We start from the raw sequence: 13,168 nt of genomic DNA, 5'->3' as shown, positions 1-13,168 counted from the left end.
TTTATTTGTTACTCCACATTATATAATTATATATTAATTTAATTTATTGGAAAAAGATGAAGAAATTTGTTTTTTTCCTGATTTTAGTGAGGGACCATTGTATTTAATTTGTGATATAAAATATGAAACTTCGTAAGATTTTCCCACGCAATAATATCAATAACTAGAATATTGAAGTAAATTAAGTAATGAGAATAGTAAACTAAGTTGGAAAAGTAAAACTATACGAGTAACTAATATTTTTATATCATGACTTCATTTATTGTAAGATTCATTATGAGATCAATGCAATAATGGATAGGATTCAACTTAGATCAATGAATTTGAAGAGGGAAAATGTTTTTATGTTAAAAGAAATATGAGTAATAAAAAGGGTTATAATAACACGTACACATAATATTATATATTACAGTAAAAATTTGAATGAATTGAACATAATACGTTATGTGAAACGCGATTCTTTACAAAGAATTTGCTCCTTCAAATTTGTCTATGGTTGGTTGGTTCATCATATAGTTAGAAATGTTCTATATAAAAAAGCAAATTCATAATTTTTTTTTTTTTTTTTGTCTCCTCTTCCCAATTATTTGACTATTTGTATGCTTCCATTCCTTTTACCTTTGGTTTCTCATACTCTCAAGTTTCAAAGCAAACAAAACGATTCAATCTTATTCTTAACCGAAAACTCATGTACATTAATCCAAGTTTAAAATATACATTAAAACAAGAAATAAACTTGTCAAGTTCAACTGCAATTTGTTTGAAAAAATAATATAATTGTGCTTCCATTAAAGATTTTAACTTAGTATTTAAACTAATAAAATGTATTTATTTAAATGGGGGATAAATTACACAAGTTTCATTCAATTCCATGGTTCCATATTCCAATCCATCCTTCTTAAAAAAATATAAATAAATAAATAAAAATTCATTTTATTCAAAAATATCTTTTTCAAATTGAGCACTTCTTTATAATTCAAATGAGAATTTAAACATGTATGTTGGGGTCAAGCATCGACCTCAATTCATACATAAATAATCGTAGTACATATCAATTTGATGATGATTTATATTGAAAGAAAAAGGGGGGCAACTCGATTATTTAATGCATACTCGTTTTAAAATATGAGTCTATATTAGAAACAAAAGGAGGAGAAAGGATTATACTGCCTTACATACTAATAACTACCATACACACTAGACCAAGGTTTGGAATTTTTAATGCTAGAATCTATTTGTTTAACAATTTTAAAATTTTGTACGTAGAAAAATTATAAAAGACCGGTAGTTTTAATTTTTTTTTTTTTTGGGTGTTTAGAAAGCCATAAGAGTGGGGTGAAAATTAATATTAAGATCTTCTAGAACTGGGAGGAAGACTCTAATCACTTGAGTTATCCTTCACTTTTAGATTGATAGTTTAAATTAACATCAAAACAATTATAATACTCCATAATATGTTCTTTCTTATTCTATTCAAAAAACAAAACCTTTTGCATGCACCCGATTTACAATAATTTTATTATATATCGAATATTTTACGAAAAGTGACCCTTTTTTCTTATAAAAGTGATCTTTTTTTTTACAAAAGGGACCCATATTTTCACAAAAGTGACCCTTTTTTTTCCACAAAAGTGACACTTTTTTTTTTACAAAAGTGACTTTTTTTATTATTATAAAAGTGACCTATATTTTCACAAAAGTTACCCTTTTTTTTACACAAAAGTGACCTTTTTTTTCCCCACAAAAACAGAGTATCAAAATCAAAAAGTTATCCTTTTCTTCTACAATTAGCAAGTATTTTCCTCCATTTTCTCTCTCCTTTAATGGCGAAATCAATTATAGTTTGCCCTTACCACCTTCTTCCCAACAATACAATTCAATACAATTATCCTCCATCATAGGAGTATTCACTTTCCTCAAAATTCAACCATTTTTCTTCTACAATTAGCAACTACATACAGTACTTCTCCCTCTACTTTCCTCCATTTTCTCTCTCCTTCAATTCTTTAATGGCGAAATCGATGAAGCATGAGAACAACAACAACCCCTTCGACCTCCTCAACGAAGAACTCCTCTTCATAATCCTCGATCATCTCTCCATTGACGACCACCTCGCTGTTAAATCATTTTCTCTCTCCTCAAAATCATTTTTCTCGGTGATGAAGTTGCCCAGCCTAGCCCGATTTACACTAATTTAGTGTAAACCGGGTGTTATTAAGAGTTTGTGTTCAAAATAATGTGTTCTTTCTTATTTTAATGGTAAAGATTTTTTGTCAAGGTTTATACAGTTTTGATTGCATATAGTAATTCTCATGGTATTTGGACTATTAAATATAGCAAGAATAGTCTAATTACATTATAGTTGATTTGCATTATATTATTCTCCATTAATATACAACGTAATGAATTATGTATGAAAGGAATATATAAATACAATACATAAACTCCCAATTAAAAGGCATAATTAGATGATGAATGGCTAGAATTAGACGAAACATATCTTAAAAAACTAGGAGAAGATAAGGATTCCTTTGTTTGGATGCTTCCCTTAATTTGCTTGATATATCATCATAGTGGACCATCTCTTAAGTTTTGTATGAAGTATAAACCCCATCTTTTTCCTCACAAAAAAGGGAAGAATTTTATGACATAAGCAACTAAAAACCTACTCAAGAATAATTGTTATAAATATATGCATTAATAGTATATAGTATACGGTGTACTTTTGTGCCGTGACTTATGATATGAGACCAATCACGAAATATTAAAGGCAATTTCGTCGAATTTTAATTTAATTATATATAGCAAAGAATTGAAAAAGAATAATATTTTTGCCCCACCTCATCCATGTTCATCTCTTTTTGGTTGGTTGGTTGGAAAGGATTGGTAGAGGTTCCTACAATAGCTAGACTTGACTAGGAATTGAGGGTCAGTACGTTTAAAATAAAAGGAAGACAATATCAAAACTCTCAACTAGTTGAAGCGTTGTACGGGTTGAGCTTGTTTTTGTACGGAGGAGGATTGATTCAAACTTGATTGAGTGAGGTTATTTCGAGGTTGATCTCGATAAGAATAGATTGAACTGAATATACCTTAACCTAATTCATCAAGCCGAGCTGAGCTCAACTCAATTCAAAATGTTACCAAATGATTCAATTCAATTCATAAACTCGCGTTTCAAGCAATGAAATTATGTTATGGGGCAAAATGTTAAGCAATGCCCAATTGTTAGAGACACACCACGAGAACAGCAAGGAGTCTGTATACTTGAATGATATTACAAGGAATAATTTTGTTATTTTAGTTACAGGCTGTACCAAATAATGATATAATTATTGTCATTATACTGAAATTATAGGCCCAAACTGGAAAAAATGGTGAGACAATCTTCATGTTAAACTGTCATATCACAAATACATATCACACACAGAAAATTTACAATATTTTGTTTATTGAGGAACAAATAGAGAAACCCAGTTGCTACCATGAAATGTAAAACGGTATTTTGATATCGATGTTATAAAGACATACATCCGATAAAATTGGAATAATACGAATCAATACAATATATCATCAAAATTGCAATATTCTTCTATTGTTTAGGTCACAAGGGAAAAATAGAAGATAAAAAGGAAATTCTTATAGATGAATATTCTCTTTTTTCTTCGTCCCATAACAGGACCACTACATTAAGTTGCACCATACTGGTAGCAAAGAAAGGGAGAGTACATGGAGGGGATGAGAGGGAGAACACAGACATCTCTCAACCTCTCATTCCCTTTATCTGCAAAATTGTAAAATTTAGTACTCGGTAATATGGTACTTGTTTCTATCATCACGGTATTATGGTTCCTTCTCTATGTACAAAACCTGTCATTACATAACTACAAGAATACTGAAGAACTCTAAAATTACATACCAAATGATTTTTTACAGTGAAGAACCGCCTCATTAATTGAGCTCTCGGAATCACAAGACCGCCTCATGTCACCAGGGAAGGAACCTACACTAGTTCGAGGTGATGCTTGTGGTGAAAATGAACTGCTCTTATTCTTCACCCAGATTCCATCATCAGCTGCTCTAATTTTGGACTTTGATCTGCAGCATCTCAATTTTTCCAATAATGGGAACATAAAGTACAAATATTTTTCAAACATCTTCCTGGACAATAAGCTCCTACACCTTCTCAAGGAAGAACAACGGATCTTACGATCACCTGAAGCAGTGTTTGTGTTCTGAAATTCTGACAAAGGAGAAGCACATGGACTTGAATCACTATATGCTTTGTTCCTTGATGAGTTAACAAGAGGCATGAGGAGGCCATCACAGAAGAGCTCATCGGCATGTACAATGGCAGCCGTAGTTTGCTCCGAGAATGGAAGATTAAAATCAAAATCCTTGTCAAGTTTCTTAAACCTCTTTGAAGCCGGCATGTTTGGGTCCATCTCGATGAAAAAAGATTCATCGGATGAATCCATAGCAGCTCTGAAGGATTCACTGAGGCTTTCAAGGGAAGGTTTTAGGTTTATCAGCCAACTGTAGGAAAAGCTTTCAATAGAAAGAGGTTGGGATGATTCAACAATGGCCATACTGCAAAAAATAACTAAACACAGAAGACAGAATTATACTTGTAATATATATAAGCAGTTGCCTGACCTCTGCATTCTGAAATGCATCTAGGACATATATATATATACCCACACCAAACAATGAGAGCATATAATAAATTATGACAGTGTTATGACAAGAGACAACGATATTTAATGATTCGAAAAGGAAAAGGAAAAAGAAACAGAATATAGCAACCCCACATGTACCCACAAAGGCCACAATAGATGTAACCCTCCCAGCATCTCTAGTTTATTGTCACTTTTTCAATTTATATTCAGTTCTGTCACGTTTTCCTAACGAAGTCTACTCCACATGAAATTTAAATGAGTATAGGTGTTTAATACACCTTAAGAAAAAAATATGATGTAAATCTATCTAGGCCTATGTTCTCTTCACCTTTGAAAAAATGTTTAGTACTCGTAGTTGGAGGATCCCCAGTTGATTAACATTTCATTTTATCTCCTCTTACACCTTTATGCATTTATTTTTGTGTCACTTTATTATTTCACTTTTATAATTTAAAAAAATAAAAGAAAAACATTATATTGTGAGAGGAGATATATTTACATATTCATCTCAAAGATAAACTTGGATTTTCCCCTCATAGTTAAGTTCAATTATTACAATTTTAGTATAGGAAAAATACATTAAGTTAATAAATAAATAAATAAATAAATAAAATAAAATAAGATTGTTCCGCAAAAATGAGTTATAATTAGTAAAAATAATATATATTTAGCAAAAAATAACTTAAGTTCAACAAAAATGATTTAAGTTAGGCAAATAATATAAACTCAGTAGCTATCAAGTGAAGAGAATATGGCCTAAGTTTAGTGAACTTAGTGACTCCAAAGAGCAAATAATTAAGGAAATTATTAAGATAAGTTTGAATTGGTAAAGATCAGTGTTGACAAGTAAAAATCAATTTTAACCAGTAAAAAGATATTAAGTTCAATCACTTGTTTCACTTCAGCAAAAATAAGAAGAGAGCAGGGCCTTAGTATGAAGTAGTAAAAGTCTGAAGAACTTGAATTAAGTTCATGCACCATACAGCCACTTAAAGGTTTTAATTATAGCTTAATCTAGAAAAAGGCATAACAGTGATTAGGGATTATGAGAACAGGTTCATGCATGCTACAAATGATACTTTAAACACTTTTCTCATCCAGAAAAAATAATAATAAAGCATTTTATCTAGTCCTATGCTTTTAACTTTTCCTAAAGAGGTACATTCTGTTCCATTTTGAACAAAGAAGTTGATCTTGAGCCACCTGCCTTTGTTTTGTTATAATCATAACTTCAGGTACTCTAATAATATTTTTAATGGAGAGAATAATAGAGCAATTTTAAGAGAATGAGCTCATTATCTTACATTTGTAAAAACCCAACTGCTGCAGCAGAACTTGGAACTTGGACGGCTGCATACAATGTCCTGCAAGTAATGGTGTTTTAGGTAGAATATTTAAAAAGCAATCAAATGTAGGCTTAAAAATGAGCAGTAATCTTTCAAAATATTGAGCAGTAATCGAAATTTGCAGTGTTATCAACTAGATCACAAATTGATGAGGCTAAATTGAAAATGAATGGTCAAATTTTGATAATAATTAGGCCATTACAACAATCAACGTGAACAATATGTTGTAAGAACTAAATAACCCAATTTAGAAAGAAAACAACTAAATAAGTGGTTTAGGTAATCTAGCGGGCACATAAAATCCCTAAGCCATTTCTTATGCTCCCCACATTCTCCTATATTCCTCTAATACAGTTTTTATATTTTTAAGGACAAGATTGCATACTTGAACTTCCTCAGAACCTCACCTTCAATCTATACTAAATCATTGTCGTTAGTGTTGTCCTTGTGTACAGCCAAACACCGCATCCCCCTCCCGAGATAAAAGAAGGTACTAAAGGTCAGTACAAATAAGAGACGCAAAGAAGACATTAACATGAGTTGGCATTTTATCTGCAGGCGAGTCTTTAAAAATGTTTACACTTAACACTGTATAGACATATCTGAAAATGAAAGGCGGAAAATATCAAATACTCTTGGTAATCAGAGCTCAGAATTTCACATCCACAAGGCTGTTCTTCTTAAGATTTGATCCACAAGATAGATTTCCTTACGAGTGTAATCCCTACCCTTATGCTCTCAATTTACAAAGAAAGAAATAAAAGGAATACGTACAAGAGATAAAAGTGGAGCCAAAATATTTAGCTTCTATCTCAAAGCCAACCTAGAACAGCAAAATCAGAAGACAAGGGTCCCATACTTGTCTAGTAAAGAGGAGAACAGTAGCCAAGGTAATTAAGGACCAGAAAGAGAAAGTGATTCAAAATATATACATCTCATGATGCTCTTATATCAATAACATAACATAAAATTTACAGATTTAGAGTACATCAAAACATTCATACAATATCTTAAAAACTACACTTAATGACCTAGATGAAGTCATAGGTTGCAACCTAAATAAGGCCCAGATTAAAGCCATTTCTGCTGGAAAAGAGTTAAAGAAGATAAAGCACCCAGGTAACTTCTAAGTTCTTATCCTAGGTAAGACGGGTGAATTAAAAAGTTTAAGACAGGTAGGGAGCAAGTGAAAGAAAGACAGTAGTAACATGAATACATTTTGAGTTTACCAAGATATATACCTCTCAATAAATTCTCTTCATGGCTGTCAGAAAGGTATGTTTGTCACAAATGATTTTTCATGTCAGTGGTCCTCGATTTTCTTGAAACTCTCATAATAACATCATTTAAACTACTGCAGGCTGCAGCTCATGTTCTGAATATCACATTATTGTTTCTGTCGGCCTGTCGGGACACCATATAAGAAGTCAGCGGATCAACTATAACACTAAGATATTAGTCTGATTGCCACATGCTATTACTCAAATCCGGAACCAGTGTTGGACAGAGTTAAATTTCAAGTGTCAGATGCAGACACTTTTATGGAACTTTTACGTTCTTTTGGTCCAATAAGCATCACAATTCCGATTTCTTGTAAGACAAATCTTTGAGAGGAAATGAAGACTCCAAGCAACACAACTTAAACAGTAGAATCATCAGATTGGTAGACGCATTCTCGTTAGCCATTACTTTCACAGGAAGCTGTAATAAAAAACAACAGGACAGATATGTGATCAGAAGAGATCCCAGTAAATGCCTGTTTCACTGTAATTTCTTTGACTGTCAAAGAACTTGACACCAATCATGGGTTGAGGAAAAAATTACAACAGACAAATGACATTTTTTTTGGAACTTCAGAACCAAGGACAATGTAACAGAAAAAGTTAGCGACAGGGTATTGTTACAGGACACTTAAATCTAGTATCCACTGCGAGTAATGCAGACTAGCAAAAATTACTTAATTCGTTACATATTTTAGATCAAAGTAACATAAATTAAACAATACTATGATTGGAGCATTAGCTTTCCTGAGAAATACCTCCAAGCCATCTTGCCTAAAAAAAAAGAAAGGGAAGGAGAGAAAACATGAAAAGTGGATGATTCCCGCAAAATTACAAAAGGCGAGGACTTTGGTCAACTTTCTGAATTGCCTGTACCCTGTCTATCTATAACTCATTGCTTCTGCCTACAGCTTCTATAATCATAATCATATATTTCATATTACATAAGGGGTCTAGTCTGTGGAACAGATTTGCATGGATTTCATCGCAAAACTGCAACATTACAGAAATGTAGATCAAGCTTAATCTACATTGATCTCATACAGCTAGGCCTTTATTTGTAAGGAATGTTAATTTGCTATAGAAGACAAAATAATTGAAATTGGTGAATAAATGCTGATATCTAATTGGTAGCCTGTACATAAGTATGTGAAAGAAATTTGAGACCAAAACATGAAACATAAAAGAATCTTACATTCTTACCTACAACATTATTCTACCACATACAGTTGAAAGGATAGATCAAAATCTTATGCTCTGTTGAATTGATTATTTTCTTGGGAAATTCTCTTTGGTGAACTCCAACTTTTTCATTTTCTAAGTGGTAAACATTCTTAAATTTTATTATCAATGGTAAACCTAAATTATTGTTTACCATTGATAAGTGTTATTTCCTTAACTATAGTTAGTTTTTTATTTTTAAAATTATATTGAAAATATTAAAAAAAAAAAAAATTTAAAAAAAAACCAACGCCTCCTCCAACCCACTGCCCAGCCCCCTCCCCCAACCCAGCCCCTTGCCGGCGGCCGGAAACCGGCGAACTACCTCCACTAACTCCGGCGACCCCTACCTCCTCCCTCTCCTCTACCTATGACACCTCCACACTCCCCTAAAACCCAAACCCATTTCCCCGACATGAACCAACAACTCCCTCGAAAACCACTTTCCTCCCCACCGCCGGTGTCCAGACTCTCAACCCCGCACCGGCGAACCCAAACCGCCCCTCCCCCTACCATCTCCACCCTCTGAAACACCACGTCGAACCCCAAAATTAAAAGCCCCAAAATCGATTTTTAGGGCTTCGATTTTGGGGTTTTAAGGTTTCGCGTGGTATTTTTGGCCGGGCGGCGACGACGTGGGCCTAGGGGAGGGGACTTGGGCTGCCGGCGAAGGGGATTCGGGTCAGGCGTCGGTGGTGGCGAGGAGGCTAGGTGGGTGTTGTGGGGAGGTTGTTGGGCTAAGGTGGCTCATTAGTGGGGGGTTAGAGGTGGTGGTTTGGGAGATGTCGGGATGGGTCAGAGGTTTCGGGTCAGACGTCGTCGGCACCGGGGATTTGGTAGGGGTGCCGGCCGCCAGCCGCCGGCAGGGGAGGGGAGGCTTGGCAGTGGGTGGGGGAAGGGGTGGTTGATTTTTTTAATTTTAGTATAATTTTAAATTGTTAAAAATAATTAAAAACCTAACTATTGTTAAAAAAAAACCTAACTATAGTTAAATTTTTAATAAAATATAATAATTAATGTCATAAGTAATAAGTATAAAAAGTTAGAGTTTACCAAAGATAATTTATAAAACTTTGTTTACCACTTAGAAAATGAAAAAGTTGGAGTTTACCAAAGAGAATTTCCCTATTTTCTTTGATTTGTCTCCATTAGTTAATGAGTTCAAGATGGTTCCAAGGATAGTTTAGATCTAAATGGGCTTCACTATATTAAGTTACAAGAGATTTGATGGTCACCCCACATAGCAGTATTATAATTCAATTGGTCTTCGATAAAACAGTACAATGCACATGGTACAACCCATTGGACAAACTAAACAAACGTCTTAAATGACTAAACTAGCATCAATAATGGATACTCAGGTGATAGCCATAAAAGTGCCCACCTAAAACGAGGCATACTATTTATTAAGTCCCACCTTCCAAGCACAAACACAGTGAAAGACTAAACAGGTGAGACAACACCTTACTCATAAAGAGAACACACAATGTGATTGTATGGTACATATGGCACAGACATTGGGCACACAATAGTAATTCAACACTAGTCATGAATGCAATAAAATGCTCCATTAAATGCCATTATCTCTCGGAATCCTATGTTTAGTAGTTTAGTACCCAAAGGTATACCCTAATACTCCATCAAAGATTCAAAGGCACCAATAAAAAATGAGAGTCCAAGAAACTATTTCATTTTCTAGGGTCCCAAACCTATCTAATCTATGTAGATCACCTCAAACTCTAGCCAAGAAATTATAAGAAAAACCAAACCCTTATATCACACATCTATGCCAGCCTGGGAATTGCTCATTTGCAGCTACAATAGCATCATACATTCATACCAAATCTTTAACAGCAAAACCTATGAACAAAACTACATACATATACTATTATCACCACCTCAATTTTCTTTTTCTCTCTCTCTCTCTCACACACACACACACCCACAAGACTAAAGACTAACTTATCAAAACAAAGAAAATAAGAAATTCAATTGATCACCGTCTCATTTAATAGACTTAAAAGGATCAATATTCCTCAACAATAAAGATGGAAGAATAAGGTTACCTTTAAGTTCAAAACACTTCTAAACCGTTCAATGTCGAAATGTATGAGCTTAAAGTGGTGAATTCCAACCTAAATCCACACCCAAACAAGCAGCCCCCCTCCCACACCCTCCTTAATTCGGCCGCAGATAAGAGCTTGTTCAATTTCATGACAATACTACATCAACCATCTCATACTCCTATTTTAAGATCAACAGTTTCTCAATTTAAATGAAAAAAAAGAAGCAACAATTATAGCACTACACCCTAACAAATGACTTATCCTCTCAATTGGAAAAGAAGACAATTGGCAAGAGTGGCAAATCGCACCCCCAATACTCATTGAGTGAATACAATTACAAAACATTTGTACCAAAACAAGCTTTAGAAGAATGTAAACCAATAAAATTGTTGTAATCAATCAGTAATTACAACAAAACAAGTCATCAAGTAAACCCTAAAATGAAAAATTGAAAAGGGGAAACCCTAAATTACTAATTCCATCAAATTATAATCACAAAACTTGAGCAATTTCAATAATGCAAGTCAAATAAGCATGATTAAAACCCAATCGACAACATCGGAGGCTCAATTGTATAGAAACCCTAAATTATAGATCAACTTTTATATAAAAATAAATAAATAATTGATTCGAAGGATTAGAAAAACTCACGATACTCTGAAGACGTTAAGAGGAATGATCGAAGAGATGGATGAATTTGAATCGCCATTGAATTGCAGGTGAGATTGTTATGTTGCAGAAATTTTGGGCGAAAATGTATGAGAAGGGAGATAGACAATAATTCGCGCCAAAAACAGTAATGCGCGGTTGCAAACCATCCTGCACCCGCCGTTGGATATTAAATTCACCAACGAACTCTTCTGTCTAAGTTGTTGGCTTGGATTCTCAAATTTTAGTATACAGAGTTAAAAAGTTTGTTTGTGAATTTGTCTCAATTATTCCGGAACAGAGGGAGTACAAGCTAGCTGAAGAAGTGCTCAAAAGTGTTCGTAAAAGTAGACGACTATACACAACAATAATTATTATTCACTATATATATTTTTTCAGAGCCTTTTTGGTGCAGCAGGCCACACGGTGTGACCTGCTGCCAAATCAGCAAAAATAACATACTCAGACGCGCGCATAATAGGGTTACTGGTTTTGTCAGGGTTACTTATATTTTTTTTTCGAGGTTACTTGTATTTTTTTTTTCGGGGTTACTTGTATTGATTACTTATCCAGTGGTTACTTGTATTTTTCAGGGGTTACTTGTATGAATTACTTATTTTAGGGGTTACTTATTCAAGGGTTACTTGTATGAGTTACTTATTCAGTGGTTACTTGTATGAGTTACTTATTCAAGGATTACTTATAGGCCCCATACTACACCAGTATCACCATACAAGTAACCCCTAGTCAAAACCAATAACACCCCACAAGTAACGCCTGACCAAACTAGTAACACCCTACAAGTAACCCATAACCAAACCAGTAACACCCTACAATGGAGGAGAGAGAAACCATTAATTCAGCCAAAGGAAACAATCAACACAATTCCTTCCAAACTATCATTAGGTCCATCGAAAACAAAATTCAACAAATAAAAAATAAGTAATCCATACAAGTAATCAATACAAGTAACCCCGAAAAAAAAAATACAAGTAACCCTTGAATTAACTCATACAAGTAACCCCTAAAATAAGTAATCCATACAAGTAACCTCTGAAAAAAATACAAGTAATCCCTAAAAAATACAAGTAATCACTGGATAAGTAATCAATACAAGTAACCTCGAAAAAAAAAAAACAAGTAACCCCTGAAAAATACAAGTAACCCTGACAAAACCAGTAACTCGTTATGCGCGCGTATGAGCCCGTTATTTATACTGATTTGGCAGCAAGCCACACCATGTGGCCAGCCACATACAAAAATCTATGAACTAATTCGGATTTGAGGATCAGTAGTCGATCAATATTATTTATATTTTAGATTTAAGGATAATTATTATATTTTTTTTGTAAAAGCGTACAATTTTCATATAATTTCATAGATACATATACAGTTAAAACTTCCAAATAATTTTATATCAATAGATATAATTAACATGCGGGATTTTGCTTTGCTACTCGAATGCTACTAGAACATATGTCGATCGGTCAATAAAGGTGATTCAAAGCCGGTGGATTTCATATATTTTTTTATCCTTAACTTAATGTAGACTGTTGACCTTACATCGTCTATTTAATCCATGTCTTATAATACAAAACATATTCTTGTGATATCATCTATACATCATACCTAATTTAGTTAATTAACCTCAATAATCTAATTAATCCTCCATTGTCATAGTCAGATAGTCTACTATATACTACTTGTATAGTGTAAGAGTATTACGTACGGAGTAATAATCAATATGATTCCACATAATTAATTTATAATTTTTGGTCGTTTTCTCTCTTCTTATAATTAGATTAGATGCGGATAAGACATAAGTATATGATTGAAATACATTTTGTCAACTTATGACCCACACAAACAACCTAACTATGGAAATTTTTCTTACTATAATTGCATGACAATGCATAATTCACCTATAA

At 33.5% G+C, this 13,168-nt stretch overlaps 1 protein-coding gene across 3 annotated transcripts; it reads right to left on the bottom strand.

The window, feature by feature from the left end:
- Nucleotides 1–3,611: 3,611 nt before the first annotated feature.
- Nucleotides 3,612–11,455, bottom strand: LOC110729548 (probable membrane-associated kinase regulator 6). Of its 3 annotated transcripts, none has more exons than XM_021909282.1 (4): nucleotides 11,244–11,455; nucleotides 7,267–7,726; nucleotides 5,984–6,043; nucleotides 3,612–4,603 (listed from the first exon to the last, which is right to left on the bottom strand). In XM_021909282.1, exons 3-4 carry the CDS (start codon nucleotides 6,033–6,035, stop codon nucleotides 3,912–3,914), a joined length of 744 nt encoding a protein of 247 aa, XP_021764974.1. In that variant the 5' UTR covers nucleotides 6,036–6,043; nucleotides 7,267–7,726; nucleotides 11,244–11,455; the 3' UTR covers nucleotides 3,612–3,911. The 3 variants fall into 3 exon arrangements, with proteins under 3 accessions (XP_021764974.1, XP_021764975.1, XP_021764973.1); XM_021909283.1 differs by having other exon boundaries at nucleotides 7,267–7,429; XM_021909281.1 differs by lacking the exon at nucleotides 7,267–7,726.
- Nucleotides 11,456–13,168: the final 1,713 nt, after the last annotated feature.

This window comes from Chenopodium quinoa, unplaced genomic scaffold (genome assembly GCF_001683475.1).
Source record: "Chenopodium quinoa cultivar QQ74 unplaced genomic scaffold, ASM168347v1, whole genome shotgun sequence".
Classification (NCBI taxonomy): Eukaryota; Viridiplantae; Streptophyta; class Magnoliopsida; order Caryophyllales; family Amaranthaceae; genus Chenopodium; species Chenopodium quinoa.
Note: the sequence above shows the minus strand (reverse complement) of the source record. Positions and strands in the feature narration are given on the sequence as shown.